The sequence below is a fragment of the Rhodnius prolixus genome, unplaced genomic scaffold, assembly GCF_049639745.1.
Source record: "Rhodnius prolixus isolate KJV_2025 unplaced genomic scaffold, Rpr scaffold_9, whole genome shotgun sequence".
NCBI lineage: Eukaryota > Metazoa > Arthropoda > Insecta > Hemiptera > Reduviidae > Rhodnius > Rhodnius prolixus.
This window is the reverse complement of record NW_027411604.1, coordinates 26,109,837-26,136,188: the sequence shown is the minus strand read 5'-3', so window position 1 is coordinate 26,136,188 and position 26,352 is coordinate 26,109,837. Positions and strand designations below refer to the sequence as shown.

General features: G+C 30.9%; 1 protein-coding gene across 3 annotated transcripts; it reads left to right on the top strand.

Annotated features, from left to right (window-relative positions):
• Positions 1-93: 93 nt before the first annotated feature.
• On the top strand, positions 94-25,745 carry LOC141453939 (putative ammonium transporter 1). 3 transcript variants are annotated; one of them, XM_074127568.1, is made up of 11 exons: positions 94-416; positions 7,123-7,226; positions 19,018-19,107; positions 21,239-21,466; positions 21,561-21,763; positions 21,836-22,069; positions 22,619-22,730; positions 23,635-23,750; positions 23,856-23,982; positions 25,433-25,519; positions 25,603-25,745. In XM_074127568.1, exons 2-11 carry the CDS (start codon positions 7,130-7,132, stop codon positions 25,677-25,679), a joined length of 1,371 nt encoding a protein of 456 aa, XP_073983669.1. In that variant the 5' UTR covers positions 94-416; positions 7,123-7,129; the 3' UTR covers positions 25,680-25,745. The 3 variants fall into 3 exon arrangements, with proteins under 3 accessions (XP_073983669.1, XP_073983670.1, XP_073983671.1); XM_074127569.1 differs by lacking the exon at positions 94-416 and adding an exon at positions 719-737; XM_074127570.1 differs by lacking the exon at positions 94-416 and adding an exon at positions 882-1,395.
• The last annotated feature ends 607 nt before the right edge of the window (positions 25,746-26,352 follow it).

The following is a 26,352-nucleotide window of genomic DNA, read 5'->3' as shown; positions in this document are numbered from 1 at the left end:
GTAAGGTCGAAAAGTGTGCATAATAGGCGGTGGTTATGTGGGGAAGAAATATGAACAACAGTGGGGGCGAGGAGGCATGTCCGCTGCGGAAATAAAGACAACAGGAGCAGGTCAGTTGGCAAACTGTGCTGAACCACTCACGGTCTCCTCTTAGCCACCCCTTAAAGATCTTAATCTGTTCTTTCAAAATCGAACTATTCGTTCTTAATTTGGTTTTATTTTCCCCATTACTGCCCTGAGTTTCAAAAAAAAGTTGCTCGCAATCACCTCTTTAATGTTATAGCAATAAATTATACTGAATTGAGTTCGCAAGGACTTTTTTTTTAAAATATTTATGGAAATTGATAAGTGATAACTGTGACTTATTTATCTATGATAATTTAAACATACAAGGCTGTTCAAACGTCATAATACAGGTTAGTTGTTTTGTTCTAATCTATCCATTTTTTCATTCACTTACCGCAAGGAAAGAAGTTAACTTTTTTGTGAATAAATATTGTTGCAAAGAAATATATATTTTTTGTTTATAGTAGAATATAATATAGTAATGACTTATGTTGTTTATATAATCCACTATACTTGACAATATTATCTTCTACCTTCGTAATTAATATTACGTACGTATATTAAATCGTCAGTCTGACTTATCAGCGATTATTAACATAAAACTGACACTGGGCACTTGACAGTTAGTTCAGTTAAGTCCCTCGAGTATCCTTCTTCCTCACTTCAAACCGGTGAGTGAAAGCCAACGAAGCTGGCTGAAAAAATTTTTATTATTTTTAGTGTAACTTTGTATCAGCGATGTGCTATCTTTTCTTTTTCAGTTAACAAAAATTTATAAGAAAAAAAAATTGATCTTTGAGTTTCCACAATTCTCACTATTGATGGAGGAAAATTATGTTCAGTGATCTAATTTTTACAGTGTGAACGGTTAGACTTTTTTTGCGGCTCGTACTAGTCTTGACTTTACGAGGTAGAGAAAGAAACAACCAATCATCTCAAGGCGGATTGTTTTAGTATGTGAAGAAAAAGGCCTTTGTTTGGTGCATAATGACTGTGGTAAAGCCCAGGAGGTTTTCGTTTAAGATTATTGACCGATATCTTCCGAAATTTTTTGTCAATCGTAGGTGGCTTGAATTTGATACTGGATTATTTATTCTGATATCACTAGTTCTTCATTTAGTAAAGTGTTATAGTGGCAAAGTGTTATTGTTGGAGTGCTGTAGGGACCTAGACAGTCCTGCCCAACAAGGATAAATAATAGCATTCACAAAAAACGTACATACATGAAAATCCTAGTTCTTGTCCAACTGTCCAACTCTAGAAAGAGGGAAGCCACGATATCCAAACGTAGAGTCACAACAAAACACAAAACTTAGAAACCTTACTAAGGTAAAAATTTTTTCTTCTTTTTATTATAAACCTATTCGAAAAGTAAACAAATTTCTCTAATTATTGGAGAAATTTAGATTGTACTGAAAACAATCCCAGAAGTACTTAAAAAGAGAAATAATTAAAAAGATACTTCAGAAAGAAACCACTTCACATATTATCTTCTAGTATAACACCTTTTGCTATATCAAACTCTGATAATATTTTGCTAAAGAAAGAAAACTAAACTAAACACAAAAAGTTTAGGTTGAATTTCGGTTGAATTAGAAAGGGATGATACCTTATTTTGCTAAGATATTTCTTACCAATTACACAGATACAGGATATCTAAAACGACACTATAGCCGAGCGGTTAGATGCGAGACCTTCATAGCTTGGTACTGGGTTCGATTCTCGGCCTAGGCCTTGGGTTTTATTTAATATTAGATAGTGAAAGAAAAGAAAGTACGTTTACTAGACGTTCTATTTACAATGCGATATGTAGTTAGTAGTTATAAGAAAGTTACCTAAACAATTTGAAGATGATCGCCGATGAACTAGAGTTTAAGTGAGCGTATGCTAACGTTAAGGTTTAACCAGTAAATAAAAACTATCCTGGAAGGACAGTTGTGTAAGGATTAGTCATCGAAAATTGCCCAAAAGAGCCAAAACTTGAAAAACCATTTTACAATTTTCTCTTTATCTATAAAAACTAAAATTCCCAAATTTTGTTTAATAAGTATTGAGAGAACGATAAGAGTATAAATTTTAATTTTCATCGAAGGAACGCCATTTGCTAATGAAATCCTCGAAAAAGAAAATCTAAGAACAGCATCTAGGCCTTCAACCAAAATCACTTGCTGACCTCTTCACTTTAAATAATGAGAGAACAATAAGAATATCAAAACAATGATGTTTTTTCTTTTATTATTGTCTTACCTACCCCTTTAAAAATCCCAAAATTTTCTGGATCCATTTCTCCTTCAATGTGGCATATTAAACATTTTGTTAATAAAAGCATTGCTTACACCTTGGTAAAATCTAAATTATTGGATAAAAATAACATCTGGCCATTTCATTTCCTAATTTTTTATCACAAATCAAGAATGTGGCGTGATTGCTTTAATTAATTTTGTTTTAAAATGTCGATAAAACTGATAATAATAAAAAGAGATGACTAAGAATCTTGTAATCGAACTTGATTTTTTTCCTAGAGGGAGATCAAAACAATTATCTCCCTTCGTTGAAGTGTAAAGTTTGATTACCCTCAGCGAAGTAATTTGGTTAAAAAATAAAAGAAAAAGTAATGGCAGAATTTTTACGGGTTAAGGGTCTCTAAAAATTAATTAATTTTAAATAAAACCCACAATTAGAGGAATATTTCATTGCCATAATCCAGAAAATAACAAATTAACTGAGAGATAATCCCATAATGAGATGAAGATTAAACAAAATTGATTTAATTAATTAAGCTAATTCATTTAGAAGGGTTTATGGATTTTGTAAAGAAAATGTTATACACCTTTACATTGATAGCATAGAGTTTCAGTTATGAAAATAAGCAGCTTATCTGCATTTACAATAACATTTTGATGCAAAAAAATAAATAACTAGAAATTGCAGTTAGACTTTAAAAAATGTCAATTATCACAATAACAAAAAAAAAAAAACCATTTTGATAGTATTTCTCAAGACCTTGTTATTCTTTTTTACTTTATTAATATTTTGCTTGAAAAACATTACTTTAACCTACATATATTATTGATAATCTTGGGAAAGAAGTAGTTTATTGTAAGAGTGCAGCCTGAGGAGCCATCATCAGAGTCGATCACAATTAATTTTCCTAGACAAGGGTTAGATTACTAAAGTGATAAAGAATATTAATTAACTAGGAATGCCATTTAATTAAGTTGAATTGTATGCATGCTATTTTTCTTTGTAAATTGCTTAAATTTGATTTAATTTTTAAATTAATCCAACTAATGTTCTTATTATATTATTACTACGGAGGAAATATTTAAAAGAAGTATATAATTTTTTTTCTTTTGTCCTACCAAAGTAAATGTATTATATATCATTTTTTACAAAATACTGTATAAAAAAGACATTTACAGGACGTGACTTGGGTTAATACCTATTCACTTATTGTCGCAAAATCTTGGGCTTGTTTCAATATCAATTGAAGGTTTTTCCCCTCCACAACAGTGCTTGTTTCATTTGGTGAAACTGACTCTTGCCAAGTGGTGAATCTCTCGTAGAAAAGCAAACCTTACTCTAAGTAGTTACCCCATTTATATTATTGCGAAGATTCCCTATTTAAAAAAAAGGTGGCCGACTAGAGCGTTGGTAGGATAGAATGCTGAATGGTGGAACTCTGTTTACTTGGTTCTTGCAGTTTTAAAGACAGATTGAATTAGATAATTTAATTTAGTTTTTCTGGCGCATCAGTAGCTTGGGTCATTTAGCTCTAATAACCATTTTTCTTTTACTGCTCATATGATCACTTGAGATTGAAGAAGCCATCCTTGGCTTCCATACACCAACGCCTTGTTTGTAAGATGCCCATACAATTACAACCTCCTGAATATCAAGCTGTCGATGAAAGAGAATGGAGATTTATTGTCTGTGACATAGTTTATTTAAATAATTACCAGAGTATGAATAAATGTAGGAGCCATTCACTGTACAATTTGATTAACTCCATAGAACAAAACAGTGGAGAAATAAAATGAAATAATGAACATTGTTTTTTAAAATTCCTGTTTATAATATAAATTCAAATTAATTTACCTTTATCATTTAGCAGCTGCTACTGAATTTGAATTGAATTATTGCAACGATTTATGTATATTAGTGCACGAAATAATTCAAAATGGCTTCTGAAATAAATTATTTATTACTCAACGGCTCACAAAAAAGTTTTCATTTATTGGTGTTAATCTTTATTATTTGGGAAATTTATTATAAATAAAAAAAGTCATGACTGAACCAAGTGCTTTGTCACTTAAATTTAAGATATTTCAAAAAGTGGAGTTAATCGATTTGTGCCTTAAATGGCTCATATGTAATTGCTTACATTTAATTGGTATTTGCAGAGAAATAACAGTATAACTTTTAACAATAAGTCTGTAGTAGAGGTTACTTTTAAGCTCAACTGTTTTCTTTTGAAAAGAAATATTTGAAAGCAGAAGACTTCTTGCAGGATATTGATGCCCATTAAGCTCAAGATGTGGTATGTAGTGCATTCTCGGTGGAAAGATAAAAAAAAAAAAAATACTGTCGGATTTAAAAATTAATCGGTGTTATCAGGGCCTAGGCCCTAGAGGCCCTAGGCTATTCCACTTATGAGGGACCCTTTCACCTCCCATTTTTAACTTTGTAAATTTCATGAGAGATAATAAAATACATCACTACATTGATACATAACTAAAACAGTGTTTTAGTTTTCACTGTTTTTAGAATAGGGCAATTTTAATTTTGCTAACAATTTGAATGTAGGCCCCTCTTGATCTTGAGGCCCTAGGCTGAAGCCTAGTTAGCCTATAGGAAAATCCGACCCTGGGTGTTATATTTTCATAATTCTTTTCAGGAATATTCTTTACTCCCTCCTCCCTTCCGCTACGAAAATAACTTCAACACAAGTGCAATATTGATTGATAGAAACACAATTATTGAATTTGGTAGCTTCAAGAAGATGTCGGAAGTAAATGCTTCCCTTTGCTCAAAGCGCGTTGTTCCGTGAGAAATTTACAATGCAAGGATATATTTTCGTAAGGATTATTAATCGTTAATCAATAATGGTAATTTAAGTGAAATTATTCAGAAAATTCAGAATAATTAGCTCAATTAATTCTCTATTTTCAATTTATTATATACATAACAAAAAACACGGTCTAAAAAAATAAAACTTTGATTGGGAACATCATATCAGGAATCGTGATTAAACAAAATGATATTTTTTTCCTATTGATGAGTATCAAAGTTAGGGCAGCCGAGCGTAGGGAAAATTACAAATTTAATTACAGGGAAAATAATTAATTCACAATTGGATCAATTCAAATTTTATTTATAATTTAAAGCTTAGCTTTAAAAAAAGATAAATAAGTTGAGTACACTTATATGTATTGTAAGTACTTAGATTTGCGCAAATAATTTTTTTTTAATGACAGAATTACTATAACAAAGCTGTATTTTCTGGTCTTTTTTATGTGGTCAGCTAGCAATAAATATAAATGAGCACTGATAAGTAATTCTAATATACTATTGTAAATTCTTTGAAGTGAAAATTATGGTTTGTTTTTGTTTAAAATATTATTAAACAGATGAAGTAACTTCTATTTGTCATTTTTTGTTAATACGTCGTACTCTTCAGTTTAGAGTTTTACAGAAAGTGTATTTGTTTGAAGGTTTAGTTTTAAACTGGACATTTGTTCTCTCTTTACAGACAGGTCTGTCCATCGTTGGACAATTAGCTGTAAGTAACTATTTAAAAAAAATCCAAGAGCTGGAATCTGGATTTGAACCCCAAAATCTCCAAATAGGAATCCTGTAACGCTAATCAATGAGCAAATCTTCTTCCTGGACTGGATCTATGGTGCCTTGTGAGACCAGTACCATCAGATGATGGTACCTCTTTTCCAGGCTTACTCCAGAAGTTCTGTGAAGATATGTGGAAGTCAGAAACTAGAGCCTAACTCACTTTTCACTCCTTCCAATACCCTCCATAAATATTTTGAAGAGTTCTCCTCCAAATCGATATCCGAGAACCTCTGGTGTAGATGGCACATCTAACATCAATTAACATAAACTGCTCAGACAATAAATTTCAATTTTAACGTAAATGTATTCATTGAAATTCCATTATCAATCAGCCAATTTTTATCCAAATAACACATTTAAAACTCAATAATATTTAACAGGTGGCAAATCCATTCGTAAAGCGAACCATGCTTTATTAAGTTCCCTTATTTGGATATTTCCAGAACCAATTATTTGGTTTTTCCGGTACCTTGTTTTAGTATCAAACCTTTGGATCTGGTACCTAAATCAGAAATCAAATTTTAACTTTCTGCTATTTTTGGCACACTCCACTTACTTAAAAAGCAATTTGCAATAATCACTTTTTTTTTATACTTAAAGAACGATTGATGGATACGGAAACCCGAATAGGCACGATCGCAACACTTTTCTTACCTAGCATGCAGCGAGAAAGCCAAATATACGAGCTTATATATTTTTTTTTAAATTAGTAACGATATAAAAGTAGCACAATGTCAATTAATATAATTATTATGAGTATTTAAATATTAATAAAAACAGTTTTTGTTAAACACAAGTAATAAGAGATAAGAATTTAAATACTGTTCGTGCTATTTGTGCTAGTAATTCATTGAAATTAAGTTGGTAACACTAAAGAAAGTATTATTAAATTTAGAATAAACATCTATCTTTGATATATTGGCTACTTTTCATTTAATTTAAAGATTGCAATATGTATTTAGAAGACTGAGCTTGGATGAAATTACTTAGAATGGAGTAAGATCAAAGAGAATAACTCAGACCATCGTTGGAAGTCCAAAAAAACGTAGTAACATTTTCATTGCACCTAATTTTCAAATACTTCTTTAAATAACAATAATAATAATAATAAAAAGTAGTGTACAATTGAATTTTTTGTTTAAAAAGATTCTTTTTTAAGAATTATTTTTAAAAAATATTCCATTTATTTTTATTTTGTTCTGCTTTCAGTTTCATTATGGCTGTACCTGAACGAAACTCCACTCTAGTCATGGAGGATTTAAAGAAAGACATGGACGACTTTTTCTTACTAACCAACGCGATATTTGTATCATGTAAGTTTTAGTTTCTTTCCTTTTTGATATTTTAGTTAGACAAACAATTATTGATGTTAGCGCCGTAAAGTGGGCTTAAGTCCATATAACCTCTTTAAAGTTTGCTGTTATGTCTGCCGATCTTGTGGCAATATCTTTCAGAGAACCTTCTTTTTATTATCTATTTTATTATTTATATATTTGGCCTTTAGAAAGCGGTTTCACTGTGCCTAATGAGAACACACTCTTCTTACCCATGTTCACTCCTGGTCTTTCCAAAGTACAATCCCTAATTGTCATCAACACCACCAGAACCTTTTAACTGCTACCTTCCCAGATTTCAACAAGTATCTTGTAGTGACCGAATTAAAACTTCTTCAATAAAACTTATAGCTTTACGAAAACTATCAACTTCGCTTTAATTCCACAGTTTCCACTCCTTGACAATCCTGTCAGTATTTTGATAATGATGTTTTTTGACCCTTCCCTTACAAGTTCATCAACTTTTTAATTTCCTTTAAAGTAGCCTAATTTCAGTAAAGTTCTTTAACAACATAGAATTCTCCTCACTAACATTTCGCAGCGTTCTAAAAATGCAAAGTGGCACATCGGTCGACCATTTCCTTCAAATATTATACTTTTGTTACAGCTAATGAGGTCATATTTTGCTTTGCATAATTTTATAGAGGAAAGCTTAACCCCACTTCTTTAAAAAAAAACGCCGTAAAATAGATTTTCATTGACAAATATGAAAGCGCTTTGTGCACGTAGAACACATGAGTGCTTTTTTGGATTAAAAAACAAAGTATTACACGGCTAGGCAGTGAAGTGTCTACGTTGTAAGTTATATTTTAGTTTCAATTTTTTTGCAATTCTTTGATAATACTTAGTTTTATCATAATTCCATACTATGTCTCTAACAGAACTATTCTCAATTTTTTAAAAGTGCTTTTTATTCAAACATTTAGTCACCTCATGATACCTTTATCCTTAACTATTGCCGATAATCCCAAACGTCAATGAGACGTCAATGGCCACGCTGTAAGCTCCATGTTGGATCTTAGTAATTTGCTATTTATTGGAGAGTCCATAACTTGTTGCAGTGGAAAAAAAAAGATTCATATTTAAACCTTCCTTGCTGTGAACATTAAACATTTTTTTGCAAGGCTTTTTATGAACAAAGTTATGGAAATAGTCTTCTATTTATGTGGGCAATTTTTATAGATAAAATTTCAATAAGTAAATTGCCTTAATGTTTTACGTATTATATTAAAGGTTTCACCTTCATATCCACCACTTCTGTTTTATGAAGTACATTTCGCTTTTTCATGGTCCTTCCATCACCTAATATCCTTCTTCCAATCTATATTTCTTTTGTTAAATATGCGCTTTAATCTATTCATGTTAACCTCTGCGCACAGCAGGGTTTAAAGAGTAGGGACAGCTAACCGTAGAATTTGTGCCAAAAGATCTTAAAACTACGATTTGTTCTTCACACAACTTTTTTAGTTGACAACTCTCGTGGGAGTCAATATTTTGTTTTATTGTTTGGATCTAATTTTCAATCAGTGTACCTGTTATCTACACGCCATTAGAAATAGACGTTGTCTATGTACTTCTCATAGTCTCTAATGGAAAAAATTGAAATTTAAATGTCGAAAAACAAAATAGATATTATCTATGTAGAGTGTAAGACTATTAAAGATGCTATAAAAGACTATCAACATATAATCGTTCAAGATTAAGTTCTGTAGTTACACGTGTTAAGGAATAGTAAAAAACTTTTTTGGAAATTTATGTAAGTGGTTCTTCCAGTTGTGGAAAATAGATCAAACTCTGAGAATTCAAATTCGGGATCTAAATTCTGAGAATAAAAATTGCCTACCCGAGCTAGTTTGCTCATAAAAATAAAATTATTGTCAGTAACAGGTCTGTCTGTATCTGTTCTCTGAAATTTTAAAGTTCAAGTTTAAATTTGAATCCTTTCACGGAAGTAAGGAAGTTGTTTTTTTTTTTAATTCCAATTGAAATATTTCTACATAAAATTAACTTGAGATGTCATAGTTAGAGGTCACATGAAGGTAAGGTCGACCACAAAGTACACTTTGTGTGGGCATACCATAAAGTTGTGATGTTGTGCTGACCTCCTTTTTTTATCGTCTATTAACATTGGCAAGTTTACTTTTTCTTAATTAGCGAAATCAAATTTTAACAATTTTACCCATTTTGTAATTAATTTTTATAGTAATATCGCTTAGTTCACTCATCCCTTGAAAATGACATATTATTTAGAAAAGTGACTGTTACTAGTATTGAAGCAATCAAGCGATAAAAACTCCATGTTTATTGACTATCTGTTTATGTCTCTCAGAATTATAATAAGAGAAAATCTGTTCAATCTGTTCTAACGTTGTTTTTCTTGTGTCCCTATTTTGATGAAGTTCTTAGTATTGGTTTAACAAGTTAGGTATACCCTTAATTATGTCATTATTAATTAGGCCACTGCCATCATTATCCCTCACACAATATTTACCTTGTTATACGCGAGATAAACAAATTTGCATTTTATCATGATCGTTTTACCTACTTACTACTTTATCGTTATTAAAACTTAAATAAATAAAAAGCCGAAATAATCGTTCATAAAGTATTTTCAATTTAACTTAAAGTCGTAAGAAGTAATGCTCACTTTAATCTAAGATGATATTGATTTTTAAAAAACTGTGTCTAGGCTGGAAGTCAGAAGTCAATCTGTTCTAACGTTTATTTCAATATCGAAAATTCAACCATACCTATCGTAGTGTCAGTACACATAAGGGGAAACGACCACTTCTTGGCCTACGATACGATTGAAATAATTGCAGAAAGAGCCACATCAGATGTGGCAGTGTAAGGTGTAGAATACAGAATAACGAGTCCTTTGCTATTTAATAATTTAAACTGTACAAACAAATGAATAGATATACAAATAGGATGAAAAAAAAATAATGCCAATTTCAGTCATTAATTGTTTTATTATTCATAAGCAGACAAGACAGAAGATACACCAACTCAACAATAACCATGTAAAAATATTATATAGACAATCAGACCTGAAGATGACCTAGTCCCTAGGTCGAAAGCTCCACAAAATATAAAAAAAACTTCATAACAGAAATTGGCATTATTTTTTTCACCCTATTAATGAATCAGTCACCAAAAAAACAGTGAACAATAATTATACAAAAAAATTATTTGACTAAAGGAACGTAATTCCTATCGTATGTGTCCAATTGTAAATGCAAACACGTGGTTAAGTCTAATTATGTAATAACTATTAGTGATATCTAGAACACTCGATGAACATTTGTTTTTTTTTTTTTTATAACTATTTATTTAATCATTCTTCGGAAATATTATTGCAATTAATTTTTTCAATGTATCGTTTTGAAATTCCACCACTAATAGAGCGATAAAACAACCTTAGATAGTGTTTAAATAGGTAAACCCATAGATTGCGAAACAAAGTTAAGAATATAAAAAATGATAAAAGAAATAGCAAAAAGAAACTAATAAGTATTCTAAATTCAATGTTTTTTGTTTTTCTATTGCTATTTATGGTTTAATTTTTAAAAAAAATATGCATGAAGCAGATAAGCTTTTTTCTACTCAAGTTCTAAAAGTAACGAAGTGCATATTATGCTTACATCCCTCGTGTTGGAAAAAGTCAATCTTCTTCAGCTTTGTTGGGCTTCTTCATTTTAAGTTTTAAAATGAGAGTACGTAAATTAAGTTGAAAATTGATATATTTTAACTTAGATAAAATAAAAGATTTAGTTTACCAAGAAAATAATTGATATAATTTTTGGATAGTATTAAAAGAAAACTATTGAAAAGAAAGCAATAATTAAATGAATTCGTTACACTTGCGCTTTCTGTTGGGAGATTTTCTAAGCTAAACCGAAAGTTCAAGCTTACTGCACCCACTTGTTTTTTGAGAAATCTCTTTAACACCAGACAGTTTTCTAAAAACTAAATTTCCTTGTTCAGACTGAAGTATTGCAAATGCTAAAAAATATTTAAAAATTTGAAAGATCGCCATATTTCTTTTTATATGGAGTAACACAATACAGGAAGAATTATTTCTGTTTTGTGTGGGATAAAACAAAAATCAACTCCCATTCAACAGAGTAGGAATTGGTGTTAATTTAGTAGATTGTTGAAGACTAAAGGGCAATTATTTTTTTTTTTCACTATTTGTATGGTTTCAGTTAATCAGTTGGCATGGATTGAGTTGATGTGAAGAGAATAGTCTTCTAACAAGAAAATATACAGATAGTTATTATAAATATATATAATAAAGTAATGTTTATTTTAGTCAGGCAAGCTTTACGTCCAACCACCAAATTAGGTGTCGTGAACGTAGGCTATTAGCAAAAACATATTTTACTACAAAGTTCTCATATTAAACATTAAATGAAATCCAAGGCTTAGACCCGAGAATCGAACTCGGTACCACAAAATGTATTAGCTTTGCGGCCACGCCTCCAACCACTCGGCTACCGTGGTAGTAGTAATTATGAATATACATATATTTTAACCAATTTAATAGCATTTTTATTAAATTATTGAATTCAATGATTGGTTACTTCTAACTGAAGTCCGTTAGTTTTCAAAAAGTGCCTGTTTGAATCGATTTTTATGCTCTCTTCTACTTTGGGTTGCAGGTTTTAGAAAACAAAGGCGATACTTTGCCAATTTAATTTATTAAAACTAAAAAATGTGTATAGATTATTTTACCATCATATTTTAAGAGTATAATACATAAATCTGCAAATTAAAGAAGTTGAAGAAATAAATCAATTAAAACAGAAAAGTGTTATTTCAGATTTTGTGACAAAACAAGGGTATGTACAAAAGGATAGAATGAAAAAAACCCAGAAAGTTTCTAAATTTATTAAAGGAAGTAAAATACGATGATGTTATAAACAATAGTCAGCGTTTGGATGTTTTTCATTTAAACATTTGTCACAGATAAGAAGTTATTTTAAAAGTGAACATGCTAATTACATATTGTGTCTGTTTTTCAGCAATAAAACTTAAAAAAGAAATATTTAAAATTGCAGAATGAATTGATAGTCTGCATAGTTCATCTTTTCCAGTGCATTAACTTTTTAATGTTATTTATGTACGATGAAAATTGGATTCACTCTTGTTTTAAGGTGTTAATTCTATGTAGATTTTTATTAGGTCATTTCACTCATTTTTTTCCCAAGATTTCTTATTTGCAACTGAATCTTTGTTATCTACTAAAGTGTAGTAATGCAGTACCTATGTTTGCTCATAAAAAGTGCATTTGCACAGAAGACGGCGAGTATTTTAAGACAAAAAAAAATTTGGGGAATTTGTGGTAAGACTCGTATCTTTACGATTAGAATTTTGGCCTTGATTTAAGATAGAGTGATAATATAAGGGCCGGCTCCAGGTTTTTTCTGGGCCCTTGGGCGACAAAGCCTCAGCCGGCCCCTTTATGAAGCAAATCCTGCGGCCGCAGCAAACAAGATTACAAATTATACAGTAAATAATACTATCTAAATAAATAGGCCACGTCCCCGGTCGCTATTCTGAAGATTAGCCGTCGTCTTCTTTGGTAGTCATTCTGTTTAAAACCATATGTACCTTGTGCTTTGTTGATTCAACTTCTTGATTCGCTTTAATCACTCATTCAGGGTCTTCCACTTGGAGGGAAGGCAAGTGTCTAGAAGCGATGTACGCCCCGACAATTCCCGAGATACTGACGCCAGCCATGTTGTGTGTACGTTCTACCTTTAACCTAATTAAAACTGTCCGTTAGGACAGTTGTATAAGGATTGATCGTCAAAAAGTGCACGAAAAAGCGTAACGTTAAAAAACACCCAACTTTGACAATTTTTTTCTCTTTTTCTATAAAAGATAAAATTCCCAAATTTTCTTTAAAATATAGGGCAAACCCTCCTTTATAACTGTAATTTTTTTGAAACCCCCCAGACCTAATAGATTTCGAGAAAAAAGTTGCCGAAAATGAGCAAAAACGGCATTTTCAGAAATTGTTGTTGTTCTTGTTCTTCTTCTTCTTCTTCTTCTTCTTGTTGTTGTTGTTACCTTTTTTGTAAACTACGTAGCGCCTAAACGCGAGAACCGATTTTCATGAATGAGGTGACATTCGATTCGGAATTTTATGTAGATGTGCCTTTTGGGGGTCTCGACGCTGTACACCGAATTAGAGAGGAGTTAGCCCCCTTTATGTAAGGCCCCCTTCAAAATTATTATTACTAATTACTCTGTAAATCTTAGCCCGATTTTGATAAAATTTGGTAGGATGATAGAGTTAGGGCTCCCCTACGTAACATTAAAGCGGCGATCTGCTCTTACACTAGTTAAGGGGAAGTATAGCAATCGTTTCAAATTATCGACAAGTGAACTGATTTTCATGAATGAAGTGTCATTCGAATCGAAATTTTGTACAGATTTGCACTTTAAAAGTCTCGTCGCTACGCCTCATATGGAGGGGAGTTTGCCCCACCCAAGTATGGCCGTTTCTAAAACTATTATTACCAATATTTCTATAACGCTTTGTCCGATTTTGATAAAATTTAGCACGAAGAAGTGATTAAAGCTCCTCTACATGGCTGTGAAGTGCCATCATGCTCTTACACCTACTAAGAGGAAGTACTGAAATCGTTAAAATTATCAATGGGTGAACCTATTTACATTAATGAATTGTCGTTCGATTCAAAATCTTTGCCTCTTTGCCTTTTAGGGAGAAGTACTGTAATCGCCCGTTTACTTTTCTTACTCCTCTTAAAAGGAAGGTCTGAAATCGCAGTTTAAATTTGCTTTTTACGTACAAATACCTTCCTATTTTATATAAAAAGGCTTTCTCAAAAAAATTGTTATTGAGGATGGTTTGGGGACCGCAACTATAATCATTCTTTAAAAAGATCTCTCCAGTGGTAGTTACGGTTCCTACTTAACACCTTATCAGGTTATAATGATAGAATTGCTTATTCCTAATTTAAAAAAAGCAGTAAAGCAGATATGTAACTTAGCAAAATAGACAAAAATGAAAATCTATCTAAAAGGTACAAAAATCTCCTTAACAAAAACTTACAGTTTAAAAAGTTAAGTATAAGGGTTGATTAAGCGCCAAAAGGTACACAAATCAGCAAGTACCCAACATTTCATTCAAGCTTAGTTGATATAATTTAAGTAATTTTGCTGCATTAACTTTTCCTTCACATTTTTTAGAATTTATTAGATGTCACAGACCCTTATGCTGGCCATTTTCATCTACAAAATATTTGTTCAAGTAGCACTGTAGATTGACTTTAATATCTATTAATCTATAATAATCAAACTATTAATTACAGGTTAAAAAGAAAACGGTATAAAAAATAAAAAAAATTACGAGGCTACAAAATTTAAAAACTTTTTTAAAAAAATGCTTACACCAACATACATCAATGATTTCGATTATTTTATTTTTAATAAAAATCGTCGGTTTAAGTTCATTCTTCGATTAAAGTAATTGTTATTTTATGAAGTAGTCAAACGTTTATAATAATAGGTAATAATTATCTGGCTCTATCGCAAATAATATAGTTTTCTTCAATCACACTCTCAATGTAGCTGTTCTTCTCACAATGTTATATATATGTTATGTAATATAAAATAAATAAGTATTGCATACTTTTAGGACAGCTAATTATTCCAGTATTTTACTATAAGTAAAATTAAATTACAATTGAGAAATTAATAATTGTTGTTGAATAATCTACTTGTTATTAACTGTGTGTTATTTGTGCTCACGAATATTTCGGTAAGACGAATTCAAGTCTGAAATATTGTTTTAAATCCTCCGTGATTCAAATTTAAACAGTAGCCGACTCTAACTTTGTCTTTTTCTACTTTAACATGCATGTATAAGATGTGACAACTTCAGAATAAAGGGCATATTAAAGATAAATCAGAAGAATAATTTGGAATAGAGTTAAAATAAAGTACCTATTTAAAAACGAAGATATAATATACATTTTATCATAATTATAACCAAATAATATTATGAACGAACTGGCCAGCATAAGGGTCTGTGACATCTAATAAATTCTAAAAAATGTGAAGGAAAAGTTAATGCAGCAAAATTACTTAAATTATATCAACTAAGCTTGAATGAAATGTTGGGTACTAGCTGATTTGTGTACCTTTTGGCGCTTAATCAACCCTTATACTTAACTTTTTAAACTGTAAGTTTTTGTTAAGGAGATTAATAATGCACTGAAGCAGAAATCCTAATATTTTCAGTCAACCTAGACCAGAATTCCTTATTTTTCCTTTTATTTTGCGATCGTAACTCAAAATTAAGGCGGCCCTGTGTGTACAATCCACCTCCAGATTATTTAATAATTCACTGCAAGCAGAAATCTCTAACTTACCGACTAACTAGACGAGAATTCCTTATTTTTCCTTTTGTTTTGCACTCCTAACTTCATATTCGGAAATGAGATGGCTTGATGATGTTGAAGGGGATTTAAAGAAAACGGGTGTGCGAAGGTGGAGACTGAAGGCTCTTGATAGAGCTCAGTGGAGAGCCTTGATCGAGGAGGCCTTGGTCCTTTTAGGACTGTAGCGCCGAAGGGGAAGGAAAGAAGGAACTTCATATTCGGAACATGTTTGTACAATCCATTTCACGCCTGAATTTTGAATTACCGTTAGAAAATCATTGGAAAAGTAAGTAATTCTTGTCTTCTTTTGAATAAAAGTATTTGCTTTCAGCTTCAGTCTATAAATAAATGAGAGAAAAATGGATTGTACACACTGGCTAACATAAATTAGGAATTACCGTTGCAAAATTAATGGAAAAATGAGTACTTCTCCTGTAGTTTTGTACAAAAGAATGAGATTTCTGCTTCAGTGTATTAATAACTAAGATAAAAATGGATTGTACACACAGGGTAGCCCGAATTTGAAGTTACGATTACAGAATTAATCGAAAAATAAAGAATTCTTTTGTAATTTGACTGGAAAGATTAAGATTTCAGCTTTATTGTATTAACTACTAAGCCACAGGTTGATTGTGCAAACAGGGTACCTTGAATTTCAAATTACGATTGCAGAATCAATGAAAAAAATAAAGAATTCTCGTCTAGTTTGACTGGAAAGATTTCTTTCTTCATTTGTTTAAAACTAGGAGAGAATTTCTTATTTTTCTATTCAATTTTCAGACATATTTTGAAATTCGGCTACCCTGTGTATACGTTCCACAACTAGCTTAATTATTAATATACTGAAGCAGAAATCCTAATATTTCCGATCAATCTAGACGAGAATTCCTTATTTTTCCATTAATTTTTCATTGGTAACTCAAAATTCTGTTTACCCTGTGTTGTAATGTAAATGGCGGACTCTCTGAGACCTCTTTGTAGACCGCGGGCGTCTTTTGCCCAACCTTGCTTTACAATTTATTCCAATTACATACTGATTCAAACAACTACAACAACCCAGCGAAGATTCTTTAATTAAACATGTGATTTTCTTCTTTCAATTAGCCAGATGAATTTGATAATAATTAGCGACATAAGGAGGAAGCTACGTGTATGAATCTTTCTCCAACCCACTGGACAGCTTTAGTTAAAGATATAACCGTCATTGTTCAGTTGATGGTAATTATTATTAAATGCATCTGGCAATGATTACTGTGATATATATTTTTCATATAAAGGATATTCAAAGCATGTGCGTTTTCAAAAATAAAAAAAAAATTATTTATGCATTTAATCAGTCAGTGGTGGCACATTTCCAAAATTTTTGATGCACTAAAGCAATGCGCTACTGGTGCTTACTGCGACAAAATGAGGGCTAATTTCTACTATAGCATCCAGAAGAGAAAGCTTTTTTAGGCTATGTTTTAGAGTTGCGAACTTTTTTATTTAAATCTGGTTTCATTGATGCTCACAGAATTTCTCAAAACAATTTGTGGACACCAGAAAATGTTCTTTTGATTCAGGTGTCGGTGTGCTGTGAGCGGAGTCCAGTTCAATAAAAATTCAAGACTAAGTTACAGTTAGATATAGACTAAGATACATAGTCAGACAAGACAGTCTGTGTAAAATGGATGCTAGCGAAAAAGGCAAAATTCCTAGTCGACCTTGTTCTTCTGTCCAGAACTTAGTAAGGTTGCGCGAAACGTGTGTAGTCAGTGGTTAAAGCGATGGAGGATACGGCAAATGACTTTGGGGTTTGGTAAGTGTAGGAACTTTTAACCGTGTCTATGATATCAGGAAAAATGTTCTGGATGTTCAAATTTAGAATACCGTTTCACTGCTTCATCAACAATCAAACAAGTTCATCTATTTTCAATTTAAATCATTCATTCAAGAAGAATGAAAAGTAAGAAACTTTTCCGGCCAGCGTAAATTGTAAGTTGAAAAGTTGTTCGATCATATTAGGCGGAAAAACAAACTCAACATCCGAGACGATTCGAAATGTTTCCAATTTTAGCCCTTAAAAGAAAATAAACAGAAATCTGATAACAGCAAGCATGGTAATAGATAAATTCAAATTTATTTCAAATTTTGAAATGCACATTTGAAATGCAAACCAAAATAAAAAGAAAAGCAAATTAGTAATTGCGAAAAGTAATTTGCTAGTGTTAATGTAATTAGGTCTCCGCTTCCTAAAAAAAACATCCCATATGTAAATAAAGAAAATGGGCTTCTCTGAAAATTAACCTTTATTGCACTACCTTGCAAGGCTATCTGATACAGAATAGTCCTTTTTAACAATATAATTTTTTTATTACTACCACTAGATAATTTTTTTTTTTTAAATATAATGAAATAATTGAGCAGTAAAAAAATGCCTTTTTTTCAAGTTTAATCATTTTTATTGATCTCTGGCTTCTATTTATTAATAAAACAGCAAAGAGCTTTCTATTTAAGTATGTACTTAGTGTTTTAAATTTAAAGAACTAAGCTGGAGTGTTTTCGAAGATATCATGGAAAACGGATAACAAAATAATTAAGTCAATCAATCAAAAACAGGAAATCGATATTCGTGACACCGTAATTATTTGTTTCTATAGTTGCTCTGTTTTATTAACAAATATTTTTTACGTAAAATAGCACAAATTGGTGTTAGCCTCGCCTACATTTTTTTTTGTACTCTTTGAAATTTGGTTTGTTTCCTTGGTCAGTTCAAAATTGATTAAGAGCTATAACGTGCCTACCTTAAAACGTCTAAGCCATCGCTCTTCATAGCGCTGATTTCAGGAGCTTTAAATAACAATAGCGCTTGCCAATTTGTTGTGAACATCTTCTGCAAACAAATTTAAGATTGCTTCTTTAGCAATATCGTGACAGAAACTTCACTAGTGGAATTTGGAATTTGGTTGAATACTAATAATATTCATTCTCTTTACATTTCACTTATAGCTCAGTAAATGTTTTAAAGATGAATGTAAAATAGATTTTTACTTTGATTTTATTCGTTGTAGCAACGCATGTCACTTATATGGCCGGTTTAGTACTTTCATCCCTAATCAGAGACAGATTAATAGGTGTAAAAATTTTGGCTCGCACTACACCATATAACCTTACTCAGTCAGCTAGTAATTAATCTTAATGATAAAATAAAAGAACGTATTTAATCAAAGATATTATCCAGCATTGCAAGCTTAACCACATTTTCAATAGATTTGTTTTAGTTATCAAAAATTTGGACGCCCATTTTAAATAATCCCTTAAAAAAAAAATGGAAATGATTTTGATCTTGAAATTAATCCACATTTTTATTTCAGTTATGCAGGCTGGATTTGCATGTTTAGAATCAGGTGCAGTTAGAACGAAAAATTCATTAAATATTATTATGAAGAACCTCTTAGATTTACGTAAGTATAAAAAATGTTATTAATTTTTAACTTCTACAAATAATATCTACTCATTATAAATCATAAACAAAATATCCATTAAAAAGTACTCGAATTGATATAGATTGATTTGCTGATGTAGTATATTCAGAGACATCTATATAACAATAGTCGTTAGAGGGACCAATAAGAACATTTCTCTCGCCTTTCTATTCGATAAGATTCTGCTTAATGAATCTTCCTTTACAAAGGAAAGAAAAAGAAATTATTATATTTTCGTCTTGCATTTTCTATTAAAGAACAGATTTCGGCACTACTTAAATAATTTGGTCTTTGTTTTCCACTTCTCAACAAATAACTAACACTGTAAAAAAAGAAGCTTTGGGTGATCCTTGAGCCCTGTGCACTCGTTAAGGATCTCTACTAATAAAGATAAAAAAAAAATTATATAAGATTGTGGTTTGTCTTAAGAACGTCTTATTCACTAATTCTGTTCGGTAACAGATTATTTAAGTGGTGGTGTTTCCTCGCTGTAGATCCCAAGTTTGAATCCAGCCAAATTTATCCATCCCATATTTAAAAAATTTGTCTATTGTAAGTCCTTTGTCTGAGTACAGAATATTGGGCACAACCAATTAAAACAATTTTTTTTTAGTGATTCTCTTTTTAACAATGAAGTGGAACGCTAAGGGCGTAGTTATCTCTGCACTATTTATTTAATGTTATCCTTAAAGTTTCTAATTTCAAGAATTTTTAGTAAATTTATTTTTTATTGAAAAATTTTTTAAATAGAGTATTTTTTCACAATATCGTAATCTGTTCTTTTCCCACTAAGTAATTTGTTTCAATCTTTCATCACATCATTAATGATGTATTGTACATTCATGTTTGTGGCTCAATAATAATTTACTTAATTTTTACCAAGCCTACTGGAGAATTATTTTGGTAACATAAATAAATACCATACATAAAACTTTAATTATTTGACAATGGCTATTATATTTACAATGTCAAGCATATGTAGTTAAATTCAACTTCTGGTGGAAAAAAAGCTGGGAATAGCCAACATAAAAATAAATAAATGCAATTTTTTGTTATCATTTTTCAAAACGCTATATTCTCATAATTACAGAATTCATATCATTTCCGTTGTCCTTTCCGTACACATCATTTGTACAATAATGGGAGGTAATTTACTCAACTTAATACCGGCTAGTAAATTAAGCAAATATTCCATGATGTAGTAGAGAAATTGGCTACTACTATTAGTACTGGCCATTTAAGATTTGCTAAATATCGCTATATAGATTTATTTTTGTAGGTTGCACGCTATTTTCTATTCCGAATGTTCAAGTTTCTAACAAGTCAACGACCTACAGAACTTTCATTAAAATTGCCAAGAAAATAGTTGAGCAAAGATATAAAAGTTAATATCAGTCAGTCAGAAGTATTTTTCTTTAACTTTCCCTTTCTTCCAAATATTTTTTATAAAATCCCCAATGATTTTTTTTAACTACGTACGTAAAATATCCAGCCCATCACTGTAATTTGAAATTTTTGTCCTGATTTTTTTTTTGTAAATTCTTATGAACAGTACTCTAAAGCTTTCCACTAAAGTGGTGTTTCTGCTGAACAATTTACCAATCTGCTCCTATAAAATATCTGAAAACATCAAAAGCATTGCTAGAATTTACAGTAAAAAATTGGGTTTCAAGTTATCAGTAGACTGAAACCGGTTGAAAAGCTTTTTTCTGCATTTTATTACCAATTGCACTGACATTAACTTGTAATCCTTTATTACAAACATTTCCTTATCAAAATTATTTTTGGAGTGCATTACTTTTATTGGGTTTGATAATGAAGGAGAGTTCGAAAAAAGAGAAGATAACTAAAGATAGATTTATGAATAGATTTTACCTGAAACCTATAAGTGCAGTTCTTATCAACTTCATTTTAGAGATTTATATTTTAGTTTTGAGAAAATCTGTAAATTAGAATTACTGTAAGAATTGCAGTAACAGAAAGTTGAAAGTCCAAACCCAGACTGAGTGTTTCTCGCCAGGTTTACAATTTTCTTGAAGTATTTACTTATATTATTATTATTTTAGGTACTATTCATTCAATTTCTAATAATAGCTCATTTTTGTTACAGTTATTTGTGCAGTATTCTATTATATAACTGGATACACTTTAGCTTATGAAGATGGCAATTCGTTCCTAGGATATTCTCGATGGGCAGGTTATGGTTTTGAAGAAAGTAAATTAGCTTACTGGTTTTTTCAATTTATTTTTGCTGCTACTGCTGCAACTATTATTTCTGGAGCAGTTGCCGAAAGGTGTAATTTTGTAGCATATATTGTTTACAGTGGACTAATATCAGGTACATTTTAAAACACTAATTTACCTACAATCACTCCTTTTTTACATGAACTTACATACGGATTTTTTTAACTAAAAAAAAATCTGAATTTTAGGAATAGTATATCCAATAGTAAGCCACTGGGCATGGCATCAAGATGGTTGGCTTCGGAACATGGGCTATTCAGACTTTGCTGGTTGTGGAGTTGTCCATGCTTTGGCCGGAGTATGTTCATTTGTAGCCGCTGCACTTCTTGGTCCGAGAATTGGAAGATTTTCAAATGGTAAACCTAAAGAAATTCCTGGACATTCCTTGCCGGTATGTACTGCAACTTATTGAGTACAACTACTTTTTATAGATGCATAATAATAACTAGAAATACTATTTTAGCTAGTTGGAGTCGGAGCCTTGCTGTTAATATCAGGCTTTTTAGCATTTAATGGAGGTTCTCTTGGACATATAACTCAACCAGGAGATAGTGAAACAGTTGCAAGAAGTATGTTTAGTACAATAGTTGGTGGAAGTGGAGGAGCTACTGTATCTTTAATTCTTGGAAGAGTTGGAATGTATGGACCAAGTCCGTGGCCATTTTCGCCAACTCTTAATGCTGCACTCGCTGGCATGGTTAGTTCATAAAATTTCTTTAAAATATGCATTAAAATTCTTTAGTTAATATAATAGAGTAATCATTGAACGGAGGCAGCAACTTCTTTAAAATAGTCCTGAATTGTTCTCCAGGGATAGATAGTCTCTTTAAAGTCTTCTAAAATTTCTGATAAGTATGTTTGCTCTGAGGATAATACCAGGTATCCAGTATTATAGAATGGTATCCCCTCTAACTTAAAAAGGCAATGAAGACTTTGAGATTTGGATGAAACTTACTATAAACTTGGAATAAGTTTCTGACTTATTGGGTTCTTTAAAAAAAACAAAAAAAAACATAAAAATCGAATTTATCACAATAATTATTTAATAATATACTCATTTGCGTCTGTTTTCTATTAAGTATTTGGAAATTGTCGAATTTTTATGTAATTAATTAAATGTCATTCAAAAGTTACTTATTTAATTATGCATTGATTTTTTTTTTTAATTGAGATATGACATCTGAGGTAATAAGCTGTATTTTAAAGATTTATTTTCGATATAACAATCTTTTTTATTTTTATTTAGGTTAGTGTATGTGGTGCACCAGAAGCATATGCAACTTGGGCTGCATTTCTTTGCGGAGCAATAGGCTGCCTTATATACTTTGCTCTACATCGTTTGGTACTGTTTTTAAAAGGTACTTTTTCTTTATTTGGAAAAAAAAACACTTAATAGCTAGATTAGATACACAAATAGTGTCACAAAGATTGTCCAATTGGTATTCCTACTAGAAAAAAAATTACTAGGACCTCTGGGACTTATTTAAATGATTATTTAGCACAGTTTTATGAAATAGATTTGAGTTAGATTGATTTGTAACTGTGAAAAGTTGGGTTATAAAAGTTGGGATGGGCTGTAAAAAGTTATTAAAACTCTCTACTGGAAAATAGCTGTTAATATGTACATCTAATAGAGTTTGGCTTGCAGGCAAATTGCACCACGATCTCACACATTTACACTCTACACTTTAAGACTAATACATCCACTGAACACTCATTTGACTCCCTAGAAAAGATCATTGATGATCTACAAGAAAAAAAAATCTTCAAGAAATTGTCTTTATATTTCGCTGTTAAATTTTCATCTATGTAGCTAGAGATAAATGAAATTATCTCAAAGTCAAACTCAGACAGGCCTTTGTAAATTATGAATTTCTTAAATATTCCATTGACATTTTTGGTTCGAAATAAAACTAAACCACTTTGAATCATCAAGACCTCCAAATCTAACAAAATCAATACAAATTAAACCAGAGCAACACCATAATACTATAAGTTGTTCATAGTCACAGATAGGACATGATGTAGATTTCTTCTAATATTTTGATAATCTATAATAATTTTGAAATTTCAAAAGCATTGAGGAATTTATCAGCGTACTTATACCTTTTTAAAAATAGGGCAACTCGATCAGAGAGATTGTATTTTAGGAATAAGCCAATTTATAATTGGAAGTAAGGTTGCCAGATTCTCATCAAAAGATCATTTCATTATGCAAACCATAACAAAAATTTTGAGTGTTTTCATTTTTTCTTTACCCAGTTGATGATCCTTTGGATACAGTAGCTGTGCATTTTGGAGCAGGAGTATGGGGTGTCTTCGCAAGGGCATTACTTTCACAAGAAGGGCTTATTTATGCAGATCCTAACGCTTTAAATGTAAGTTTATGTGATAGACTACAAGTTTTTTAATGATTTTTAATTTTAATCTTTTTCTATTCCTCTCTCTTAATACTTTTCATGGCATTTATTTACTTTTTTTAGTTACTATTGCACAATGCAATTGGTGTCTTTGCAATCATATGTTGGTCAGCAGTAACCAGTATAATTCTTTTTGGAAGTTTAAAGTTACTTGGGCTGTTGAGAATATCGGAAGAAGAAGAGTTGAAAGGTGTGTAGAAACTGCAGTTTGATGAAATAATAAAGCTTTCTTTGATTGGCAATTCCCTTCCTACATCAAAATGTCCTAATCTGTGTTTGTAATTTTGCGCTCAACCAACAATTTATAAAACAATCCATCTTTTAACACAAACTTTGGATTTGAATATCAGGCTCCTGTATTTCAAAGGGCATTCGGAGTTGCCTTACAAAAGCTTTTTTTAAAAAATACTTTTACTGAATTTCAATACTGACTAGATTTGAATTCATCAATCCATTTATAACATCGATTTCAAAATGTTTCTGTAATGAGTTTCTAGAGTCAGTGTTTATCTACATTGATCTGGGCGTGTATATAGTGAGAATAACTTGGGTGTAAAGCAGATCCACGCAAATAATTACTTGTTAGTTAATTAGTTTATCTTCAAGGAAGAATCTGATTTAGAAATAAAATAAAAGGGCACTCGCTAAAAATATTCCCTAATAGAGGAAAATAATAGCAAGACTAAAAAATAAAATACGATCTCACTCAGAAATTAAAATCAAATACTACAAATTGTGGTCAAATTTTAGGCCAATTTGTGACATTCAATTTCGGTTCAGTTTTCAAAGTATTTTGCGATTTTATCAGACATTCTTTTGAGTAATTGAAGTAGTGAACTTAACTTCAGTAATTTAGTTTTAATGGTGCCGAAAATTGTTAATTAGAATTGTAGTAAAGGAAACTGTAGATTGTTCCACAATGACTTTTTACTAGCAATTTTATAGTTTCAAGTAACAATAAGAGTGATCAGAAGTTTATTCTTAATCGGTTCTTTACAAATGGTTCCCTATTTCAGTCGCAGTTATGGTTAAAAGAAAGAAATACTTTAAATAATAACAAGGTGAAGATGATAAATAATATTAAAAAGAAGATGAATGAGGTGCTTAGGCAAACATTTAAGGAAAGGATTGGACTTATTATGATTAGACACTTAGTAGAAGTCGGTTAACACAAGAAATTCCGGCAGAAGTACACAGATTTAGAACCACTAAGTACTGCCAAATAGTAAACATCCTAGTCCGTACGAGGATGATGTTGTTGAGAATGCGCCTCCTAACCTCACCTCATCTGCCTATGAGTCCACTCGGCAAATTACTTCAGGTTGTACCTTAACCGAAGTAAATATGTAGCCAAAATATTCCATCAGAAGTTAAGGCATTAGAATTGTTTTGACGCAGCGTCTTCCCATAATTTGGCTACTTTCCACAGAAACTGCTCTAAAAAATAAGACATCAAAATTTAATGGGACGAGTCCAATATTACGGTTCACGGTGTAGAGCCACAATCTTCCTTACATCCTCATTTTTGACCGAATCAAAAGTCGGCTATGGTTGTAGACCCTGCGGTAATAGCATGATGTAACAATATAATTAAACGTTCTTAATAATCAGATAAATTGTAACTGATTTTCACTTTATAGGTCTTGATATAAGTAAGCATGGTGAAACATCGTACCCATCATCAGCTTGGGGTTGGTATAATGACACAGTGGAATTCTATCCCGAAAGTAAGTTTTTTTTTTTTGGTGTGTGTTATGTATAATTATTACTTCAATATTTTCTAACATTAATTATTTACTACATTATCCAGATGGAGGAACTTTCAAAATGAAGAGAGAATATGATAACCATGCATTTCAATTAGAAAAACGAAATCAAGAAATTTAAATAAATGTACATACGAATATAAATATTATTTATTTAAACCTTTGATAATATTTTTTTTTTTGTACAAAAATAAATAAGTACAAATAATGAGCAAGATTATCACAATATTGTAAATTATTTACAACTGAAGATAGTGTATATAAAAATATTTATTTGTAACTATAGAAACTGAAATATAAATATTTAAAAAAAAAATTGTCTACAGCCTCTGTTCACAGTTAATTACATATTTAGTTGCAAGTGCACACAAAATAGGTATAATACATAACAAATATGCATTATACTTACACACACATACAAAATTTACGTCATCAATAAATAGAACTTGATAATTTTTTTAATAACTTGGACCACTAGTTTTCAAATAGATTTAATAATAAAAATGGGATTTCTAAAAGCATGTTAGAGGCACTTTTTCTTTTATTCCGCATAAAATAAATATAAAAATATTAATTCGTGAGATCATTCAATTCTTGCACAGCTTAAACTTTTTTAAATTGCATTTTCAGATTGACTAATATGTATTTGACACCCTAAGCAAATCAGATTATACTTTGTAAAGGACTTTTAGTCCCAACAAATTTATTTGAAAGTAAATGAATTATCTAGAAATAATTATGACTAAATTTAACGGTAAACCTCTGTGAAACTTAAAAATTATTACTTTTATACT